The 20915-nt window shown below is 50.3% G+C and overlaps 7 protein-coding genes across 7 annotated transcripts; 5 read left to right on the top strand and 2 right to left on the bottom strand.

Moving 5' to 3' along the window:
- Positions 1–191: 191 nt before the first annotated feature.
- On the top strand, positions 192–5830 carry ASPZODRAFT_57898 (hypothetical protein; the record flags this gene model as incomplete). Its single annotated transcript, XM_022728724.1, has 4 exons — positions 192–259; positions 310–1249; positions 1304–4399; positions 4463–5830. 4 exons carry the CDS (start codon positions 192–194, stop codon positions 5828–5830), a joined length of 5472 nt encoding a protein of 1823 aa, XP_022584434.1.
- Positions 5831–9632: 3802 nt separating this feature from the next.
- Positions 9633–10358, top strand: ASPZODRAFT_139271 (hypothetical protein; the record flags this gene model as incomplete). Its single annotated transcript, XM_022724541.1, has 1 exon — positions 9633–10358. One exon carries the CDS (start codon positions 9633–9635, stop codon positions 10356–10358), a length of 726 nt encoding a protein of 241 aa, XP_022584435.1.
- Positions 10359–10983: 625 nt separating this feature from the next.
- Positions 10984–12077, top strand: ASPZODRAFT_13035 (hypothetical protein; the record flags this gene model as incomplete). The annotated part of the gene is made up of 2 exons (XM_022722489.1): positions 10984–11148; positions 11205–12077. The coding sequence occupies 2 exons, from the start codon at positions 10984–10986 to the stop codon at positions 12075–12077; spliced, it is 1038 nt and encodes a 345-aa protein (XP_022584436.1).
- Positions 12078–12884: 807 nt separating this feature from the next.
- ASPZODRAFT_57714 (hypothetical protein) lies at positions 12885–14161 on the bottom strand (the record flags this gene model as incomplete). The annotated part of the gene is made up of 4 exons (XM_022728703.1): positions 12885–12928; positions 12996–13552; positions 13627–13969; positions 14044–14161. The coding sequence occupies 4 exons, from the start codon at positions 14159–14161 to the stop codon at positions 12885–12887; spliced, it is 1062 nt and encodes a 353-aa protein (XP_022584437.1).
- Positions 14162–15495: 1334 nt separating this feature from the next.
- On the top strand, positions 15496–16181 carry ASPZODRAFT_128505 (hypothetical protein). Its single transcript, XM_022722042.1, has 2 exons — positions 15496–16061; positions 16125–16181. Exon 1 carries the CDS (start codon positions 15585–15587, stop codon positions 15945–15947), a length of 363 nt encoding a protein of 120 aa, XP_022584438.1. The 5' UTR covers positions 15496–15584; the 3' UTR covers positions 15948–16061; positions 16125–16181.
- A 1175-nt stretch (positions 16182–17356) lies between these two features.
- On the top strand, positions 17357–18574 carry ASPZODRAFT_1071648 (hypothetical protein). Its single transcript, XM_022720940.1, has 5 exons — positions 17357–17482; positions 17572–17672; positions 17738–17988; positions 18041–18219; positions 18276–18574. Exons 1-5 carry the CDS (start codon positions 17449–17451, stop codon positions 18473–18475), a joined length of 765 nt encoding a protein of 254 aa, XP_022584439.1. The 5' UTR covers positions 17357–17448; the 3' UTR covers positions 18476–18574.
- On the bottom strand, positions 18516–19992 carry ASPZODRAFT_1071643 (hypothetical protein). The gene is made up of 3 exons (XM_022720939.1): positions 19494–19992; positions 18678–19439; positions 18516–18601 (listed from the first exon to the last, which is right to left on the bottom strand). The coding sequence occupies exons 1-3, from the start codon at positions 19874–19876 to the stop codon at positions 18595–18597; spliced, it is 1152 nt and encodes a 383-aa protein (XP_022584440.1). The 5' UTR covers positions 19877–19992; the 3' UTR covers positions 18516–18594.
- Between the last annotated feature and the right edge of the window lie 923 nt (positions 19993–20915).

A 20915-nucleotide genomic window follows, 5' to 3' on the forward strand; every position in this document is an offset into this window, starting at 1 on the left:
AAACCTAGATAGGCATCAAATTCATTGTTGACCTGAAGGTGTTGCTGAAGAGCTCCCGCGTCCAGGTCGCAAAGCCCTCTCTGCTCCCTGAGTCTCGTTGCGTGTTCTTGCATAGACGGCAATCGTGCTGCCTCTATGTTCAAAATCTGCTTTCTTGCCGACGTGACTAGAATGATCTGATTGTCTCGCCAATGGCTCCCGTCCCGGAGGCCTATTTCCCGTCCCTGGACAAGTGCTTCTCTGGGGACGTCCAGCTTCTGTAGGGCTCTCCGCTCCCCTTTATCGTGCGCTTTTATTAACATATGCTAGCTCTTGGAAACGAGCGTTTCTCTATGCGTGCAGGCCCGAGATCTACAGCGATGACGCGGGAAGTGTCCTGGCGTTTCTATCGCATCCGGAGAGCGTGCAGGTCCTATCCCGAAGCCTGAATCCTTTTCCTCCTCCATCGGCGAAAACAAAAGCAGAGTTTGAGTCCAAAACCGCCGCGACCAATGCGGAAACAACGACACAGGTCTCGTATGACCTCAAAGAGATCAAATCAGACGCTCTGTGGCTAAGCCAGAAAGCCGGTATCGACGAAATCACAGCACTACGCATCGCTGTCCTGGAATGGCAGAACCGTCCTGCGGCGCGCCTTCTGGCTAACTTTTCAAAGGAAGAAGCCACAAGTTTAGAAAGCGCCGTTGGTCCTGGTTCTTTTCGGGCCTCGGTCGCAGGCCCCAACCCTCTGGAAATCCTGCAGCAGAAGACAGTCGATGAAGATGGGGCTGATGGGTTTTCATCGGAAAAGAATAGAAGAGCCAGGTTGTCTGATATGTATATGTTGGAAAAGAGCCATATTCTGAAGACATCTCGCAAGCTGCTAAGTTTATCACTGGGTGAGAAGATTCCGGGACAGTTGGCTGCCACACAAAAACATGAAAAGGAGGCTACTTTACGTGACCTGGGAGCCAGTATATATAAGGGCAGGTCTCGTGGCGACGAATGGGCCAAGTATCTGCAAGAATGCATTGAAGCTACGCGGAGTCGCCTGACGGAATTGCAGAAGACCGGTGGTTGGCTGTCAGCAGAAGAAAACACAGAGGAGATCGAGGTTTTGTGGAAGATAACTGCCGTGGAAGATATTCTGCATATCTTGCAAATATTATTTTTGCAGGTTCAGGTTTCTTCCGATGCTCCAGATGCTACGGTTGTGCTCTCTTGGCTCAATCTGATGCAGGATTGCGATTTCTTGGACATGCTCCAGGTGGTAAGTAAATTTGTCATTCCACTCTTGCAAATATCGCTGATCATTTCTTTGAAGCAATGTGACGAGCCTGATGAGATCTTGACGCCTATCCAAGCCCTGGTGTCTCTAACAACCCTCGCGCTCCTGAAACCGTCCGTCTCTATTCCTGCGATCATCAATAGAGAACAGCCGCCGTCAAAGAGTACACATGTACCCTATTTTCTGTCCAAGGATATTGGACAAATTACGGAGATCTTGCTGGGTTCTAGTTTCACATTTTATGGTGTAAGCCCTGCGGGATTCGCGTTTGGGTTGGTCCTGAATACTTTGCAAGAGATTGCTCTTTTCGACAAAGAGACGCGAGAGATAGAGCAATTCCATAGCGCTGTGGACTCGTTCAATTCAAACACGCCTACCGCAGGACCAAGCCGTGGATCAGACCTCTCGCTATATGAGGAGTTGATTGATTGTGCCCGAACACCGAAGGCCAATGCTGAGCAGGCTATTGCCATCTTCACCTCTGCGGAAATGCAGACGCGTACCTTTGATGTCCTTGTCACACTGGCTACCAAGGTTGGCTCTTCGTCAGGTATCGATGACCAAGCTACAGACTGTTGGATTCGAGTCGCGCTCCTAGATCTCGTGCGCGCTGCGATGCAATTTCTCGAGTATTCCCCAGAGATTCTTCAATCAGTCTTGCATATTCTGAAAGGCGCCAAACCGGAATCCAGATGGTTGGAAGATGATGGTACCTTTTTCGTTTGTGACCCTCGACATGTCTTTTTCCAAAGCGATGTGTTGATGGAGAGGATTTTCCACATCGCACGATCGCGTTTCCCTTACGAAACGGGTCCGTTTCTGAGCCTATGTCGCGCTCTCATCAACAACAGTATGCGAGATGAGGAAGGATTACCTTCCATTCTCACACATCTGGAGACTATGGAGAGGTTCACACAGGTTGTATCGCCGGATTTTCAGGGCTACGAAACCATTCGGGAAGATGAGAACGCCAATCTTGTTTCTCTTCTTCAGCCGTTGCCAATGTTCGAAACCTCCTCCAGGAGACAGGTATCCGATTCAACTAGTAATAACGCCTTGGTTGTGACCACATCCTCTATAGTGCCTTCTTCAACTATTGGTCAAGTTGTTTCAGACTCTAAGCCTGCAGTTATAACATGGCACCACCAGTATTCATGTCTGAGCTTCTTGGGTAGCTGGTTGGAGGAGTGGAATGAGAGCGGCGGTTACTCCCTTGAATGTGATGAGGATGCGGTTCCAGAAATAATTGGGCTCTTCACAGACCTCATTGCTGCTTCAAGGGACGAGTCGATTCAGAGTGAATCGGGCTCTGCAGCGAAAAGGATATTGGAAATGGCCAGCGACGGCCTAGCACGCCAAAGCGATATTGTCTCGGTTGTGTTTGAGATCTTTGAACGAAGTCTGCACACGATCGGCTCCCGAGGGGGGGTCGGAGTCTCTCTAGACTGCACAATCGCTTGCACACAGTTCATCCGTATGCTACTCAAGATTCTACCTAGCAGAGTATGGCCATTGCTTTCAAGAAGCAGTTTACTTGGGTCAGATGGCAAAGGCGGCATGATGACAGTCATCACCTCAACGATTGAAACAATGTCCGGTGAATATCCGTTCTTACTCGCCTGTATCGACCTGTATGCCGCAATCCTTGAGGATGCGGCCTCTCGTGCAGTCATGAGACGCAGTCCTAGCAGCCCGTCGATCAAATCAACGGTGGCATCCGACTGGAGTGCCGGCATACCTTCCCACATGATGAAAAACGCTATCCTGAAATACACCCGGATCATGGTTGATGTCTACAGCAGCAACGCAGGCTGGAGATTCAAAGACCTTGGTCAACGGTTCAAAATCAATGCGACCCTCGCAGATACATTTGAACGTGTGCTTTATTATGCATTTGCAACGGATAACGATACCAATTTGGATGCAAAAGTGACGGCGATGTTCAGTGCGTCGGCGATCTATCTCCTAGACGTTCTGCGTTTACAGTCCACCGAGGACATCCCTTTCAACCCTATTTTCCGATTGATAGTTGCCGGCCTCGAGACACCATCCACTACTTATCTCCGGTATTCTTTCTTGATGGAGAAACAGACTAGGTCCACTCTTACACTTTCGATCAAGCTTCTTCAAGCAGCACAAGCAGCGAAGAGCCCAGTTTCGCTCCTAGAAGATCAGCTATTCAAAGCAACACCGGTTCTGGTCAAGCTATATGCTTTACAAGATACATACAGACATTCCGTGGTTTCCCTTTTGGACATTCTCATTACGAGTGCGGCTTCGAATTCTGCCAACGAGCCCCCGTCCCTAGTCGGCCATCTGGGCGCACAGTCAGCTTGCCTCTTCCTTGACATCCTCGCACAGTTCGAGAAGCCACTTGATGGAAAACCGCTCCTCCTTGCAATCTGGCATCTATTAACAACGATCGTCAGCAAACGCCAACAGTGGCTAGCTGTTTACATTCTTACAGGCTCATCCCCCCGACAGTCCTTGAAAAAAGATGTCACGAAGAAGGACCCAACCATGAGAGGCGCCCCTTTCCTGAAGATTGCACTCAACACATTATCGAATATCGAACAAATCAACCCTCAGGTTGCTCTCTCATTGCTTGAATTTGTCTCCCATTCCCAGGAGAATTGGCCATGGGCGACTCCGGAGTTGAGCAAGCATCCCAATTTCTTCAACAATCTCATCAGCTATGTCTCCAAGCTGCAGATTTCCAGTCTTCCCGTGACGAGCCAAATATTTGTCACCCGCATCGCTGCTGTGACGGCAGACCTATGTGCTGTATATTTGCATTTTGCAAAAGAAGCGCGTGATCAATCTTTCCTCAAGACTTTGATTCCGCTCGTTTCTTGGTTTTCCAAAGATGCTGTCGACGTTTCGGCTTACAATACCTCGCTCCATGCCAATTTGAAGAAGAATTTTGAGATGAGATACCCAGGGTGCAAGCTTCAGGACTTCAAGCGGTCTTCACTTGAAGCCCGACCCCTGGGGCGAGATTATTACTATGACATGAAGCTCAGCGAAGAGCTTCTTTCATACGATTTTGCATGGGCCGGGACCCGGAACCAAGGCTTTGCCAATGAGCTCGAAAGGGCAAATATCAATTTGTCGCTGGTGGAGGCTCAAGTTGTAAGCTTCTTCCCCTTCCTCTTCCCCATTTTTCTGCGCCATGACTAACCTAATTTTCTTTAGGGTCTTTTACACAGCTGGAGGTTCTTAGCCGTGGAACACTGCTCGGATTTCATGGTTGACCGAGAAGTACAAAAGTCGATGGCCCTTGTCGCCCGGAGCTGTTTGATCGCAAACACCAGAGGGGTGCCTCAGGAAGCTATCTTCGAGAGAGTCCAGCAGACCCGTGTTGATTTTGCTCAGGCCCTTGTGCAACGGCTTGTTGAGACTGGAGCCAAAGGAGCCGAGGTCTTCGGCCTTCTAGGCGCCGTCTGGGAAGCGATGCGCGCTCGAAGAGCCACGTATGAAGATGCCCTGGTGAACGATGACGTCGAACACTATCGATCGTTGTTAAATGTCCTCTTCCTTGCTTTGCAATTTCACCTGGATGGACCATCCCGGTCCGCTCCCGAAACACTCAATAAGAAAGCTGAGCTATCGTCGGATCTGTCGCTGGTGGTCGACATTGTCAAGACCATTGTCGCCAAGGGATTTAGATCTTTGACGGCCTACTTGCACGAACAACCGGAAAAATGCACACCCAAGGACTTTGCTATTCTGACTGCTGTCTTGCAGAGCTGCCTGCGGGTGAAAAACGTAGATCGACTGTATGAGCACATCGTTTATCAAATCGAAGATGCCGAGACTGCCCGGTACGCCACGACTCTCTTTTCTTGGTCGGATCAGTTCATCGTGGCGGGCGAGCCCGTCTACGGCGAGATCAGCATTTCATTCCTGGTCAAGCTCTCTACCATCCCAATGCTTGCAGAGCACCTTGCTGTGGAGGCGGTCTTGGTGAACCTATCGACATGTCGCCTAACCAACGCGTTGCGGCAGCCAAAGGGCTTCGGCCCCTTCGACCCGGTGCCCAGCATGTACCGCATCTGGACCGGGGGCTTTCTTCCGCTGTGTCTCAACCTGCTTTACCACGTCATCCGGACGGCACCGGAGGTAGCTGCCTTCCTAAACCAATTCGACGGCCAGCTGAGCCGTGCGGCCGACGCGTTCGCCGGCAGCCGTACCATTGCGCTTGCCACACCGGGCAAATCGGCTCGCCATATCTGTCTGAGCATGGCATCGGAAGCGTACTCGCTAGCGCTGATCACCGTGATCCTCGACCGGTTCCGCGAGGCGGGTCCCAGCATAGGTGTCGACAGCCAGTCCATCCAGGAACTAAAATGGAACAAGGCGCAGGTGAAGGAGGACATCGAAGACCTGTTGGAGCGCCGTGGGATGCTGCGCTCTCGCATTGTGGCTACGAGTGATAAGGAGACGGAGATGCTGCGCCAGAAGCCCCAGTTCGCGGAGTCTGGTGCTGAGAACCGGCTGGAGGAGAAAATCGTCGCCGAGCTCAAGGCGGCGGTGGCTTGTCTTGCAGGCGGCGAGGAGTAATGAAACATCTTAGCTAGTATCTGCAGCGTTTGAATTTCTTCTATCTTGATAACTGGTTTAGGGAGTAGGTGATTCAGTGGATATATATGTCTGCTTACAATGGAAGCTCGAGCATAATAACCACTACTTAAAGCTCTCATATAACGTATATTCTAGCAACAGCAAGTGGGAGGAAAGTACTCAGTAACGAGAATATGGTATCATTATTATATAGGCACTTGAATGAAGTGATATGAAATGCCGTGCCTATCAACTTCTACTTACTGATTTCACTCTATCTCCCGGCATTGAGGATCCCCTGACCAGGAACCCCATATCTTGACTATATTAACATAACCACTCAGAGACATCTACTCTCATCTCATCCTTGGTGACATCCTGGAACTGGTTGTTAGTCAATTGTTATGAGTCTCTCAACCCGTTCCTCACCACATGATGTCTTTGCGTCCTAAGATAGACCTAATCTTTTTTTTAGTTCAGTTTTATCGAGAGGATTCTTCTTTGCCTTTAGATGATCGAAAGTCGTACATATGATATCGGGAGGTCTATTTGAGGGATGACCCTGAACCTCATTGTGGTTTCTGGGCACTCTCTCTGTAAGCAAGACTTGATCTATCACTGATCTGACCTTGTTAGTAGGACAATTGTGTGATGTAATGAGTAGGTCCATTGCAATTCGGTTACCGCCATTTCGTAGTCACACATGTCACTGCCGGATGGCTTGCAACCAGGCGAGCTGAGCGTTCGAAATCCAGCTGAACAGAGTAGTAGGGAAAACCCAGGAGAAGAGAGTCAGTCCTCAAGGGATCGTTGAGACGAGTCAGCAGCAGTCGAGTGGATCAACCTTCAGGCGGAGCCCTCTTGGACACAATGACAAATTAGTTGAACAACAGATCAGCTCTGTTAATAGCATCTCTGCATGCGCCACATCCGGTTGAGCTCGGTGATATGTTGGATCTGCAATGAAAACAGTAAGAAAAAGTATTATTCCATTCTTCGTACCACCAGAGTTGAATGGTGAGATTTGGGAAGAGGCACAAATTAGCCCACTGGGGCTATGCCGGGGGGAGCTTGTGGCTATTAGCTAAGAGCACTAGTTACCGAGTAACTAACTACTCCGTAGAACTTGCTCGTGTCGTCTCTTTTTTCGTCGCACAGAGGACAGGACAACCGACGAGGAACCGCGCCATACGCCACCAGAGAGGTATGTGGTACAAAGTCCTCCGTACACGAGTCCTTCATACTTCCCCTATGTGATAGGTATCATTCTTTCAGAAACTACCCATCGTAGATATCCCCCCCCCCGCCCGCTCTCCCTGCTTTGCCACAACTCGAGTCTTTTTGATGGGGGGGGGAACAAAACCCTGCGTAAAACGAGCGGAGAGTAGTAGGCTGGAGGTGTTTTTTTTGGGCGCTTTAGCAAGCTAAGCACAAGCACAAGCGCTCAGCTGAAGGGCAAGAGGACGTCCCATCGTGCCATGGTGATTGGTCTCGTCGGCAGCCCCGGTGCGTGGACAGGACCCATAGAATCCAGATAGATCAATAATAATCAGTGAACCAGCCCAGCGGCGTGAAGGCAAAGGGGAAACAAGTCCCCTAGCGAGTCAGGGACGGGGGTTCGAAGCAAAAGAATCCGCGAAGACGACAGCGTCGGAGGCAAATGCGAGATTTTGATTCTGGTCTTCCCCCCCCCCCTTTCATCGGGCGAAAGAAAGAATTGGTTGGTTTTTCCATGTTTAAATTGGTTGACGAACGCCGCCACAGCCGTTGCGCTTCACCGCCACCAACACCAGCCTCACTGGCTGTCGTTGTTCGGGATCTTGTCGTTATGGAGTCTGCAGTCGGTGTACAACGAAATCAGTCATCATGATTAGCTCTGCGGTTTGGCATCGGGGTTTCCAAAAAGAGAAAAAAGAAAAAGAAAAACCTTCCAGCTCGAGGAAGACAGATTTTGCTCACGAGAACTCCTCCCCAGCTGGAGTACTGATGGAGACAGAAGGCAGCGCATCCGACCAGACCTTGGAACGAGTGGCCACGAGACTCACTCCATCGCTATGCTAGCGTGGACGGATTCAAACTCTTTCTCTCAATAACTCTGGATCGCCATTCTTGTTATACTCGCCCTTGGTTTTTCTCCAGCAGCGTGGGCGGGGGATATAGCCCAAGCCCAGGCACGGCAGACTCGCCGCCCCAGATCGTGGCGGGCTGAATCGCTTCCCCTTCGACTCCACCAACACACCTATGCTCTGGTCTGATTGAAAGGAGACGGGCGAAGAGACAGGGGAGCTCCATGCCAATATCGACTCTAATTTCGCATATAGCTCACCAAGGTATATTCTGTATGTGACCTACCTACCTATTATCCGGCCAGAGATTAGTGGGGGCCTTGTTTTAATCTATGCTGGATGGAGGCACATTTCCGATAACAATTAATAATGCGTGATGAGACTGCGAGTCTTTGAGAGGCTGAGCTGAGCCTCAAGCCATAAACTTGGTTTTATTTAACTCAATAGACTAAATTAATCCTACTATTGATGTTGAAGTTATCGAGTAGAAGTTACCGAGTACCGAGTACTCCGTAGTTAACTAGATGGACACAAGTTACGCGGCAGTCAATAAAGTATGTCTGTCGTCTAATAGTGTTACTTAGTCTTTCTCCTGAGCTGCAAGTCATGCAGATATATACTGTTTGTTCTGCGATTGGGCGCTGAGTCCATAGTAGAGGACCGCCTTCCATGCAAGAGTGTCAAAGAGCTCGTACTTCGTAGTGGGCGAGAGAGAGAGAGAGAGAAACAGAGAGGGGGTCAGCTCTTTGCCCCCTCCCCCCCCCCTTCCTCTCTCTCCGTGCAGAACGAAGGATCCCTGTCCCTCATCACACGCACCGTTAGGCGGACAATGTTTCCATCCAGATAAAGCTCTAAAGTTCTTTTAGGGCTGGCTGCTGACTGGAAGGGGAGGGGGGGCGAGCGACCAGGGAATCGGGGCCGTGCCAAGGGCTCCAAGAGCCAGGGCTAGGGCCAAGGTCAGGGCCAGGACACCACGACTCCTTGGTGGCGCCAGATCCTGACAGCTGAACAACGCAGCGATCCGCCACTGGAACACGAAGATCTGGATCATTCCCTGCTTCCGCGTCGACTCGTGGCTGATCATGGCGGAGCTGGATGTCCTTTGTCAGGTCCCCGCTCTCTAGGCAGATTTCGCTCGCGAGGCAGTAGGATGCGCCGTAGCTAGAAGTCATCCCATGGTGGAGGAGGGAGAGAAAGAGGGGCTGGCCTTCTCCCTTCTGGCTTTTGTGATGGGTAGAGGAGGCGTAGTTGATGGCCAGAAAAGGGCATAATTCTGCGATGGGTTCGCCTCTTGACGGGGTGTTTCACCTATTTTTCTTCGGCGGTCCCAGTCAATTTCCTTTTCTTTTTCCTGTTTGAGCAAGTATAGTTTGCTGTCGTTACTATTATCGTCGAGCCATCCTGCCAGATCGACCAGGTGAAGAATTCCATTCGCTCGCCGGCCTTACACTTTGCCTCTTCGATCAAGCATCGAGAGAGACTACCAGGTGTGGAAAGGTAGATAAGTAGGCGGAAGAACGGATGCAAGTGCCATCAGCCCTTCTCTTCTCATGCTTAAATCCTTGGGTTCTTCTGCTCCTTCAAACATTGTTACACCGAACGTCTACAAGTGGATTCTGGTCGAATCAGAGATCATCTGCCCTGCGATTTGACGGATGATTGGGTGCCGTCCAGACGACCTCTCTGGTGCCGTTTTTGTCCATCCTGCCTGGAAAGCTAGGGCAGCCCACTACATCATGCGCTGTGGAGATGGTGCCCCCGTCATTTTTGCAGAGGGTCTGCAGAGTGCTTCTCTTGCCCTCTTATTATACCCCGGCTTCTGCATCCTCTGCGTTGTCATTCTCATCCGCCGCGTCAGACGCCAGTATCGTGAGCGCCAGTCTCCCTTACCATCTTCACAAGACTCGAACAAGCCGAGTCACGCAACGAGACCAAAGGTCATGGACGAAGAAAAAGCCCTTCCAGTGGACGAGTCCATATTGACGGTACCGCCGCTGCCGTCTGCGTGTGACGTCTTGCAACCGCTCTCGCATATGACACCCTTGCCCAGCAGCGGGTATATTGCTTCTTTGAGAAAACAAGCGCCACTCGGAGAAGACGGCCAACTTCTCTCACACGAGGAGCATACTTTCCCACCGCCTTACGACTTCTATCGGTACCATTCTTCTCCAGGGAAACAGTCAGAGCAATCACCATCCTCCCTGAGACCGGGCGAGTCCCAGCGCAAAGAGATCCCCGAGCCGGTTGAAGGAGGAATCGACACGCACCCTAGCACTCCTAAGCATCAGCGTTTTGGATCTTCTTCCGAGTCACACGGCCCTGGCTCTCCTAGCAGTCCCGGCTCTGCGGATACCCAGTCTATCCAGTCGGTGCAGAGGCTGAGTGAAACCTCCCAACTCATGCATGATGTGGACTCGGTTGGAATGAGGACGTGGAAACGACTGACGGTCGAGTACCGGTGAACGTGCTGTTAAGGCTGTCAGCAGGATAACTGCATGGGGTAGCTTCTTCACTTTCTTTTTAGATCTTTGGAATCATTTCCGTTTTTTCAGTTGCTTTTCTTTGTTGGCGAGTCTCGATTGCATATCCAGGGCCCGAGGTAGACCTGTTTTATGGCGTCTTCGACTGATGTGGCTGTTGTGTCTCCCAAAGACCAGAACATGGGCGGCGGAGTCTTAACGATTTTCACGACCAAGCATGTATTGATTTCTGCAGTTCTATTGTTTAGTCCTTTCATTGTTTCGTTGTTTGGCTGTTTAGTTGCATGTGGGCCATCCCCTGTCGCTCCTCGGTATGGTGATTTTTCGGACATACCTTTGTTAATAAACTTGAGCTTCTCCAAACCTAGCCCAGCTATCATCCTCGATTTATCAACGTGTAGGTCAAGAGAGTGACATAAAGCAACTCGACAAACTGAAAGGCCAGAAGTGAGCTGCTGAATTGCTGCCCTCTCGAAATGGGGGGGAAGAATAGCCAGCTTAGTCATGCCCCAAATGATAGCTAAGGTACCCAAGTTAATCAACTCGATAAGGATTACCACGTCTACTCGAGTGTCCATCCATCAAACACAATAATCGAAAACACACCATGACACTCACCGTCTTCCCCTCCCCAGATCCAGGGGACTCGCCCGACCTCGCGTTGCTTAATCTCTCCGCGTTATTCACACGGCTCGAGCACAACTTGCTTTCTCCCGGCGCTGATCTCAGCCCGCTACGACGATCCGAGTACCAGCGCATGCGAGTCGGAGCGGTATGTCGACCTCTTTTTCTGTTCAGACTGAGAACATGCTAAGATTTTTTTTTCAGAACCTAGAATATGCTCGCTCTCTACTGGTGCAAGTCGAGAAGTCTCTCCCGCAGATCAAACCCCTCGAACGACGGCACGAGATCCAACTGGACCTGAACAAACGGCGACAGACGCTAAAGTCACTTTCTGAAGTACTGGAAGAGCTTTCCGCAGAAGGCCAAGCGAGGAGAGTAAACATACTTGGTTCCATTACTGGCCGGCCCGGTGCTGTAGGCATACAACTTGAAGATGACGACGATGATGATGATGACGAGGATGATGATGGAGAGGACCTCCTCGCCACGCCAGAAGGCGAAAGCACCTCGGAGCACGAGACGGCCGAAGAAGTCGATGAATCAAGCATATCCACTCACGAAGACCAGCACCTTACACCTTCCTCAACAGCATCATTGGCGCAAACGCCGGACGTGCCCGCTACGACACATACCTTGACACCAACGCCGACAGCTTCGTTACGACATCGACACCAGACATCACCACCTACAACTACTGCTACTGCTACTGCTACAGGGACTGCAACAGGTTCCGCGGACCTATCCAAGCTCTCCTCGACGGAGGCGACCCTCAGCGCGCATCGACAGGAACAAGAAGACCTGACAACCTCCCTACTCTCGCTAGCCAGCCAGCTCAAGGCCTCGTCGCAGGCGTTCCACAGCTCGCTCGAGTCGGAGAAGTCGATCCTTGGCCGTGCCGTCGAGGGTCTGGACAAGACCACCACGGGCATGCAGGCGGCCGAGAAGCGCATGGGGATGCTCCGCCGTATGACCGAGGGAAAGGGCTGGTGGGGGCGCATCATGCTGTATGCCTGGATCTTCGGGCTGTGGGTTGTTGCCATCTTGATTGTTTTTGTGGGGCCCAAGTTAAGATTATAAACACGCTGCAGCTTGTTTGCTTGTCAATAATAATATAACTAACTACATGGTAATTATACTAGTTACTTCTTACACTCTATACTAATTACTACTTACACTCCATGTGGTTTCTAGCTATAGACTTCTTAAAAAGATTACCCAAGGATAAATGGAACCTACTGACTACTAAACGAGTCATGTATATGGTTACAAGTTTTGACGAGGCCACCGAGACAGGATATCCAGCTTTAAATAAGAAAGAGAAAGTTTAAAAAAAATAACACATGAAACATAGACATAGGGGAAATGATGGAGGGGAAATGAGGAAGTGGCCCAACATAAGGTGAAATTTTCTCGGGAAGCGTGGGAACATATCAAAGGAATCTTGACGATCAGATTCAAATATAGTCTGAAGTCTGCTGGTCTAGCCAGAACAGACAGACAACTCTGTCTCCTGCTGTTGTTGTTCATGGGAAGAAAATATACCGGTAATAATGAACAGAGAGCCAGGCTGAGATTCATTCAGCAGAGAAGGTGAAAGAGAGATGAACAAAAAGACAGTATAAGAAAGGAATTAGAAATAGTAGGAGAAGGAGAAAGGAAAGAATGTCTCAACGCCAGTATCTTTTCGAAAGGAAAAGAAATAAGACAAGTCGCGGCAAGGTATGGCGGGCATGGGAAGCGAGTAAAAAAAAAAGAAAAGAAAAAATCACACAAAGAACATTGATATCAAAAATACAGGGCCACGTAGCATACGATCTAAAAAGGAAAAAGTAGAGTATCAGGACGTCCTCATTTCCCCCCATCACAAATACAAAAGAAGGATCATTAGATCAGACCGCAGAGTCTGAGGTTCTCTTGGATGATAATATCTATGTTATGTTAGTTCCGAGCTCCCCATTTTTTTTTTCGTGGCTAGATAGGGTTCTCTCCACTTACCATTTACAGCAGCCATGACGAACCGAATCTGCGTAGTATCTGTAGCACATGTGAAGTGAGTGTAGATCTGCTTCTGCTCGGCCTGGTTGAGGGAAACAAAGCGGTTGAGGATGTAATCGCAGGCGGCAGCGTAATCGGCGCCACCTTCGTAGTCAGGGAAGTAGTTCTTCATGGGGCTGACGGGCAGCTTCTCCTTGAAGCGATCGATCTTGTTCAGGAAGAGGATGATCGAGGTCTTGACAAACCATCTCGAGTTGCAGATAGAGTCAAACAGCGTCAGCGCTTCCTGCATGCGGTTGACGGTCTCATCCTCGAAAAGCAGCTGGTCGTACTCGGAAATGGCGACCAGGAAAAGGATTGTCGTCACGTTCTCGAAGCAGTGAATCCACTTCTTACGCTCGGAACGCTGGCCACCGACGTCGAACATGCGGTACGTCAGGTCACCAATGATGAACGTCGTCTCGGTGATACCGGTAGTCTTGACACGTGCGCGGAGAACATCCTGGTCGGTAGGGAGGTAGTCGGGCTGAGCAATGCGCTCGATGGCATCAAAGTAGCTAGAAGGCCAGTCAGATTGCAGATCCAGAAAAAAAAAGAAAAGAAAAAAACACCGGAACCATCTCAGACGTACTATTTGGCAGAGTCATTCAGTTGGTATTCACGAGAGCGCTTGAAGCACTCCTGCACACCGGTGTCACGCCAGAGAGCACCAATGGCGTTGCCAACCTCCGGGGGCAGGCTGTCACCCTCGATCTGAGCGGGCTGCATGAAGATGGTCTGCACATGGTATTCGTTCCGGGCATCTTCAAGGGGCAGTTCAAGGGACTCCATTGCCTCGAGGATGACGCGCATCGATTGCACGGTATTGCTGTAAATGATTTCCTTGAAGGATTCCCGCTCGTCCCGCGAATAGCTTCCCTCGTTGATGAGCTTCATCTGCTTCAGAATGGTCGACTTGCCCGACTCTCCAGCACCTATGAAACTTATTGTCAGTCGTCATGTCCAATGCCGGTACACCATGCGCATCCGCGAAAAGAGACATCCGTACCGAGCAAAAGCATCTTGATCTCATTCCTCTGTAACATCTTGTCCCTCTTCAACTGATTCTCAATCTCCTCGTTGCGGGCCTTCCCCTCCTTATCCTCGGTACTCATTCCGCAACCCATTTTGGCGGTTTTTGGTTAACGTGGACGGTGACGCGGTTGTGATAACTTTTTTTTCAGCTCGATTCCGTGGACTGCAGGGACTGTCAAAGAGAGGGGAGGAATGTCAGTTCAAGGAATTCTCCGCGCCGAGGGTGTCCCAGCAAAATCGAGAGGATCTGCCAGTAGCCGCCAGGTGTGACAGAAAGAGGTGTTTCAGGGCCAAAAAAAAAAGAGCGTGCGAATCGACGCCAGGAGTTCAAGGTAAATGGGTGAGGCACGAAAGAACGGGAATCAAGGCAAGGCAAAACTGGACTGAGCAACGGCTATAAGACGAGAAGACAAGGACCATCACCCACTTTGCACTTTGAAACCCCCTCTGAAGTTGCAAGTGTGATACTGTGAAACCGACGCAACAAAGAGTGATTCGAGGTAGGGTGTGTATTACTAAAAATCCGACGCGAGCAAACGTGCCCTGAAAGGAAGGAGAAAGGAACGATCGCGATAATTAAAAAAAAAAGGAAAAGAAAAATTCGTAAAATCCAGGGACAGCAATAGAACTGGGCGGTTGAAGAACTCTCCAGGGAGCGATCAAGCAGAAGGAACGGTAAGGGGGGGAGAGACGGTTGTAGTAGAAGAAGAGAAGCGAACGAACGGGATGGAAAAGAGGGGAGGGACCTACAGTGGTCAGTGGTCAGTGGTCAGGTTCAATCCCGTCGATTAGCTTGCTCCTGTCGTAGGTTTAAAGCAGGCAGCTATAACTAGGTAGGTCACTCCGCAGCGATGATTACTAGATACTGTACAATAATGTACTCCGTAGCAGTATGTACAGTAAGTGCACTGTACAGGTACAGCTTGGAAGAGGCGCTTTTTTGGTAAAGGGGGCCGATGCTTCCGATTCACCACTACCACCACGAAGGCACTGGGGGGACAATAGCAATTTTCATTTAGGGGGTAAGCTGAAGCTGGTACGAGGTGGAGCAGGCACGGCGAGTTCGGACTGGCTGCCCGCGTAAGGGGCTGGGTGGAGGAAGGCCTGAGGCCAATCAGGGGCCGAGCTCGGCCTCCCCTTTTCACTGAGACTTTTTCTGCCGCTGTTTGACGATGCCGCCGAAGCTGACCAGAGCAGATAATTTCGCAAACCAGGATCTGGACACAATGAGGTAGACGGCAGAGGCTAGCTGGTTCTTATTGGCCAGGAACATTCCTTCGCACGTTCCTAGAAGCAATATTAGGTGTAGTCAAGACAGTGGAGTGGACTACGGAGTCCTGAAGAGAGCTTTGGCTGATTCACTCTGTGACAAGTTCAGTTCCGCCACGGCTCATGCTACTAATGATGCCACCAGGTAGTTACTCCGTACTCTCGCTCGATGGAGCCCTGAGCCCTGGCGATAGGTTAGCTTAGGTAGGATGGAACCTTCCGTACCTGGTTTCAGGAGATGCCGCCATGCCTAATCTGTCATCTGCACTAAGCTCGATCTGCAGCGCACAACTTTCAAGCTGCCAAATCTTTGGACCAGGAACGGTTACGATCTTCCGGACCTCTACCGAATATGATTTGAATTCTGGAGAGAGCATGGTTTCGATCACGATTGAATATTGCTGGCAGGATCCCATCCCCATACTCCGTATTCTGGCCACCCCCCCCGGCCTTTGTCCGGCCTGGTTCTCTTGGACTGGCGTGCTCTGTATCGGCCACCGTTTCATACGGGTGGTCAATGAGTGGAGACCTTTTCTCGCCGCCGATTTCTCTTGTTCGCCGTTCCAGAAGCTGATCGCATGGTCCAATGGTGGTCAATTCCTTCGATGAGTGCTCATGATGGTTGACCCCACCGGTATCGTGAGGACTCGGAAAGCCAGGAGTATCGACTGATCTTCTGGTCCTCCAAACTGATGTCTCGTGCCCTATAGTTACCTTGGTAATGTACTAAGTACCTTCTTCGCCCGCTGGTTCACGAGCTGCTGATTCAGGAGTAATACTAAACAGGCGCCGAAACGGTTTTTCTCGGAGACACCGTGGATCCAGGATAAGACGTTATTCAACAACTACCAACTAGTCTCTGCTCAGCGCACTTGTTGGCTTTCTAGTCTCCCAGAGATCCACTGCTCTAGTGATTCTAGTGCTTTTCATCGCCACGTGAAGGAAAATTGCTCGAGCGTCGAGCCTCGTGGGATTAGTACAACATCCAGACCGTGGTGATATATTTGGAACGTCTGTGAAAAACAGGACAGAGTGCATCCGTATTGACGGTGCATATGCTGTAGATATCTACACTGCCTCTTATGTAGGTATATATACTCTAGGATTTCTCTCTGATGTCCCAATTCTGACACTGGAATACTCACAACCTATTCCGTAGGTAACTACCTCTACCTAGGCAAACTACCAGCAAGCTACTCCATAGCTAGGGCTCGTGCATTTGCCACGTATTAATGTCATGAGTTGGCTATCACTTAGCTTGCGAGAGTCCAGGGAGCACTTCAACTTCAGGAATAAATAAATAGTAAGGGATTCGGTGTTCTCTGAGTGTTATAAGAAAATTCTTTGGGATGTACAATTAATTCCGGTACTTTTGTACTCTGTTGCCATAAATATAAGGCAGATCCAGATCAGGCCACCTTCTATAATTACCTCGTGCCTTATCATACATAGACCTGACTACAGAGTAATAGTAATAAAAGCTACTCATGTGTAGTAGACCATAGCATAATAGTATATTAAGGGGGTTATCTCATAACATCAGTATTCACTACTACCTACGGAGTAGATACTAATATATAATCGCGAGTCCTGACAACGGAAGTAAATTATTAACCCTATAATATATACCTAGGTACCTAACTGCTATTCCGTACATAACTAATACCCATTTACTATTAAGTTTACTGTCGGCTTTAATGACTAGAATTTCCACCCTAGAGCATGAAAATCTTAGTTCACTGATACTAATTGCTAAGTGTAGTGCTAATGATATTGGCGAAGTAGAGAATTCTTATCCCGAATATCCCCATTGAGAGACGAAAAAACACCTACATTGAACAGCCCCAAGGCTAGAGTACTCCACGTACTCCGTAGATACTCCGTATGGATCTCTCCATCCACGGAACTGGCAGATCGCTTGATTGCCCCCGAACAATCAACACCGCCACAGTTCCCGATTCGGGATCTGGATAGAAGATCGACGCTTGGCTCCACCAGCCGATCCAGCCTCTTCTGCTGCGTCTCGCGCATCGCGACGATTTTCAACTCTGTCCAAGAGCATCTTGTATTATCACTGTAAAGCAGAAAGCCAGACCCCAATCTGCCCAATATGTCGCATGAAATGTCTTACATGGGCGCGCGTGGTGAGTTTTTTTTTTGTTTTACCAATTGAAATCCCCAATTTCAAATCCGATTTCCCAGCCGCTTATTTCCCCTCCCCGCAAACACACAGCCTTCAACCACGAGCAGGACAGCACAACAGAACAAGAGTATGATCGTCTACGAGGCCTGGCGCGTCAGGAAGCCGACAAGCGCAACTCTGCTTTTCAAAGAGTAATGCAATCCCTCATTTTACCCTTCATCTGCAATATTCTAACCGAGGTCCAACCCGACTCTAGTCTCGCGAGGCCTACGAGAATGGCGACGGCGCATTAGCCAAGAAGCTTTCGGAAGAAGGCAAAGAGCATGGCCGTAAGATGGACGCGTATAACAAGCAGGCGTCGGAGTTCATCTTCCGCGAGAACAACGCCAATGGTCGCGTCGAGGCGGACACGATCGATCTGCACGGCCAGTTCGTCGAGGAGGCCGAGGAGATCCTCGAGGAGCGTATCAAATATGCCAAAGCGCATGGACAGACCCATCTACACGTGTAAGTTTTTCTTCCCATAAAAAAAAAAAAAAACACCTACTTATTTGTCTAGGATTGTTGGTAAAGGTAACCACTCCGTCAACCACGTCCAGAAGATCAAACCGCGCGTCGAGCAGGTCTGCCAGGAACTCGGGCTGCAGTATTCAACCGAGGAAAACGCTGGACGGATGTACATCAATCTCACCGGCGGGGCGGCGACAATCCCGCCCTCGTCGGCGCATCACTATCCCAGCCATCAGCAGCAGCAGCAGCAGCAGCAGCAGCAGCAACCGCAGCAACAGTACCAGCAGGGGTACCAGCAGCAATCGCAGCAGTATCCGGGCCAGACACAGGCGCAGCCCCAGCACCAACAGGCGAACAACCAGCAGGACGAACTCGAGCAGGTGGTCAATGCGGTACTGCCCAAGATTATGAGCAAGCTGGAGAAGGCGTGCTGTGTGGTTATGTAGATTGCTTGATTGTTTCGATCGATTTATATACATTCTAGACTTGCCATGTCTTGGTTATAGTTATACCCTAATACATTTCTACCATGTTATACCCTACGTGTGAAGCAATCCCCTAGTTTGACCGAAATGCCCCATTATCCAATTTATAGGAAATCGTCTAGCGCCTGTTACAGGGGTATATATGATAGCCAGCTATCAGCAAATAGTTGAAAAGAAGAGGGGGGGGGGAATAAATATCACGGGTCGTCTTTTTCGTCATGGTTCAGGGTCGAGTCGACAATCTTGTAGAGGATTGTTCGCACCATGTCGGCCTCGCCGTGGCCTTCGCGCTGTTTCCCAGCCTGCTTGCCTCCGATCTCATCGATGAGGGATTCTGCCTTGTCGCGGAGCTCGCGCACGACGCGTCGCGTGTACGCAAAGCTGCCCGTGCTCTGCATGTATTTCACCGCGTAGAGCTTGACCTCCTCGTCCTGTGTCTTTTGCTTGAGGATATTGATCAGTTGCAGGTTGCTCGGGTCGGAGCGGATGCTGTGGATGATCGGGAACGAGAACTTGCCCTCGGTTAGATCCTCGCATAGGCCTTTGTTTTTCGTGTACGTTGGGTTCCACAGGTTGAGGTAGTCGTCGCAGATTTGGAAGATCAGGCCCATCACGTTAACCAGGGCAACGCAGTCCTTGTCCCCCGTACTCTCTGCTTGCATCAGCTTCACCGCCAGGCGGAACAGTCCGCCAGTCTTGTTGCCGACCATCTCCAGATATTCGTCTTCGGAGGGGCACGTGAGCGTGTCGCGCCAGAAGAGGTCCATCCCCTGCCCGCGGTGCAGGTTGAGGAGTTCTTTGACGTAGATATCAATCGCTTCGGGGTTGTTCAGTTTCTGTACTTCTTGCAAAGCGAGGAAGTAGACGTAGTTCGCCGAGTTGATGGTTTGCGCGGTTCCGAATATGTTTTGTGCAACCGGTATCCCGCGTCGGAGAATCGATGAATCTTCCACGTCGTCAATCCTGTTTATATAGTCAGAAACTTGTTTTGACAAAAAAAAACCCGCAAAAACCCACAGTAACGACGCCGTGTGTAGCATCCCCACCACTTTGTTGATAATCTCCAAGCTTTCTGGAGGCACTTGCAACCAAGCATTGAACGCCTGGATGAGCTGCCTCCGAACATCCTTGCCCGGGTGTTGTGAGAGGTAATCGTAAGGTCCCATTAAAATCTTTTCATTTTTGCGGGACCAGGTCCCATCCCTGTACTTTGTTCCGTCTACACTGGATCGGTTCCGCACGTGTCGAGCGCCCATCTCAGTGTTGGTATGCAGCCTATCGCCTTCGGGGATAGTAGACCTCGTGCTGTGCCTTGCTGCAGAGGCGTCATTGGCCACCCCCGTTGAGCTGGTCCTCGGAGGGATCATGGTCGGTGGTTGGAAAGACATATTCCGGGCCATCTGTGGTCGAACAGCGTTGCCCCTCCTGCTGCCCCTCTTGAGAGCCAAAGCTGCTGCCTGGTAACAAGAAATAAAACCCTGTATAGGAGCAGTGACAGGTTACCGCTTAAGTGAGAAAATGTTTGCACGGAAGGCCTGGAGAAAACGGAAGAGATATGTGTAGTTAGTTTGTTATGAAGCTATGTAGTGATGCGCGCAGGCGAGAGAGAAAGGCATGCAGGATGGCGCTAAGCCTAACTAGGCAGGCACCTCCAACAGAAAACAATATCGAGACCAGCCGGGCCTGAGCTTGGTATATATAAAAACGCAGGACCGGCTGCAGCCAGTGGTAAATCAGCGATTTCTGATGCAGAGTACACAAAAGCGGCATCTGTCACATGGGCCTGAATCTGCACCTGATCAGCAGCAACTGTGGGGAAATTCGCTGGATGACGCAGTGGGCGCCAGATTTCACAGGCAGCGATCCCGTGCCTGAGCCAAGTCACATGACATGAGGCTCGCATGTCATGTGACACAACTGCTCGTGGTGGCCGGCCGGGAAAACAATGAACCTAAACGACCTGCAGCATCAACAGCAATCAACAGCAATATTGATATGACTGACCCCCGAGGTAGTGATAACAGTTGATACTGATTGCTCTGCTCTCTGTAGAGGATTTAATTTATTTGCTCCCTCCCAGGCGTCGCTTCAAGTGGGCTCGACAGCCCGATTCAGCTCCGCCATGTAAGGCCCCAGCCATCTGCTTTCCAATGACCGACCGCTATTTACCGCTTCCTTGCCTATCCGAGAAAAACATTGGGGGCTGGGCCGACTGGGCCGGAAAGTGATCGTGAGGCGGCAGGGCAGGAGACAAGTACGGGTATCGGCCGAGCCTGGCGACTAACTACTAACTACTGACTACTGACCAGACCCCTGGAATCGTCCCTCTGCGTCAACAGGGGTGGCCGCTAGCTAACTATTTCTTTGAGCCTTGCAACCCTGCAACGAATCGGGTGCTGTGATGTCACCTGCCATCAACCTAACCATCCTGACAGCAAT

This window comes from Penicilliopsis zonata (genome assembly GCF_001890105.1).
Source record: "Penicilliopsis zonata CBS 506.65 unplaced genomic scaffold ASPZOscaffold_2, whole genome shotgun sequence".
NCBI lineage: Eukaryota > Fungi > Ascomycota > Eurotiomycetes > Eurotiales > Aspergillaceae > Penicilliopsis > Penicilliopsis zonata.

Bases quoted from the DNA above. Each gene is read 5' to 3' on its own strand.
- ASPZODRAFT_1071643 (XM_022720939.1), bottom strand. From the start codon at position 19,876: ATGGCCCGGAATATGTCTTTCCAACCACCGACCATGATCCCTCCGAGG. The intron at 19,440-19,493 runs GTGGGTTTTTGC...CTATATAAACAG, and splicing joins CTACACACGGCGTCGTTACT to GATTGACGACGTGGAAGATT.
- ASPZODRAFT_1071648 (XM_022720940.1), top strand. From the start codon at position 17,449: ATGTCGCATGAAATGTCTTACATGGGCGCGCGTG. The intron at 17,483-17,571 runs GTGAGTTTTTTT...GCAAACACACAG, and splicing joins GTCTTACATGGGCGCGCGTG to CCTTCAACCACGAGCAGGAC. The intron at 17,989-18,040 runs GTAAGTTTTTCT...TTATTTGTCTAG, and splicing joins GGACAGACCCATCTACACGT to GATTGTTGGTAAAGGTAACC.
- ASPZODRAFT_128505 (XM_022722042.1), top strand. From the start codon at position 15,585: ATGCCTAATCTGTCATCTGCACTAAGCTCGATCTGCAGCGCACAACTT.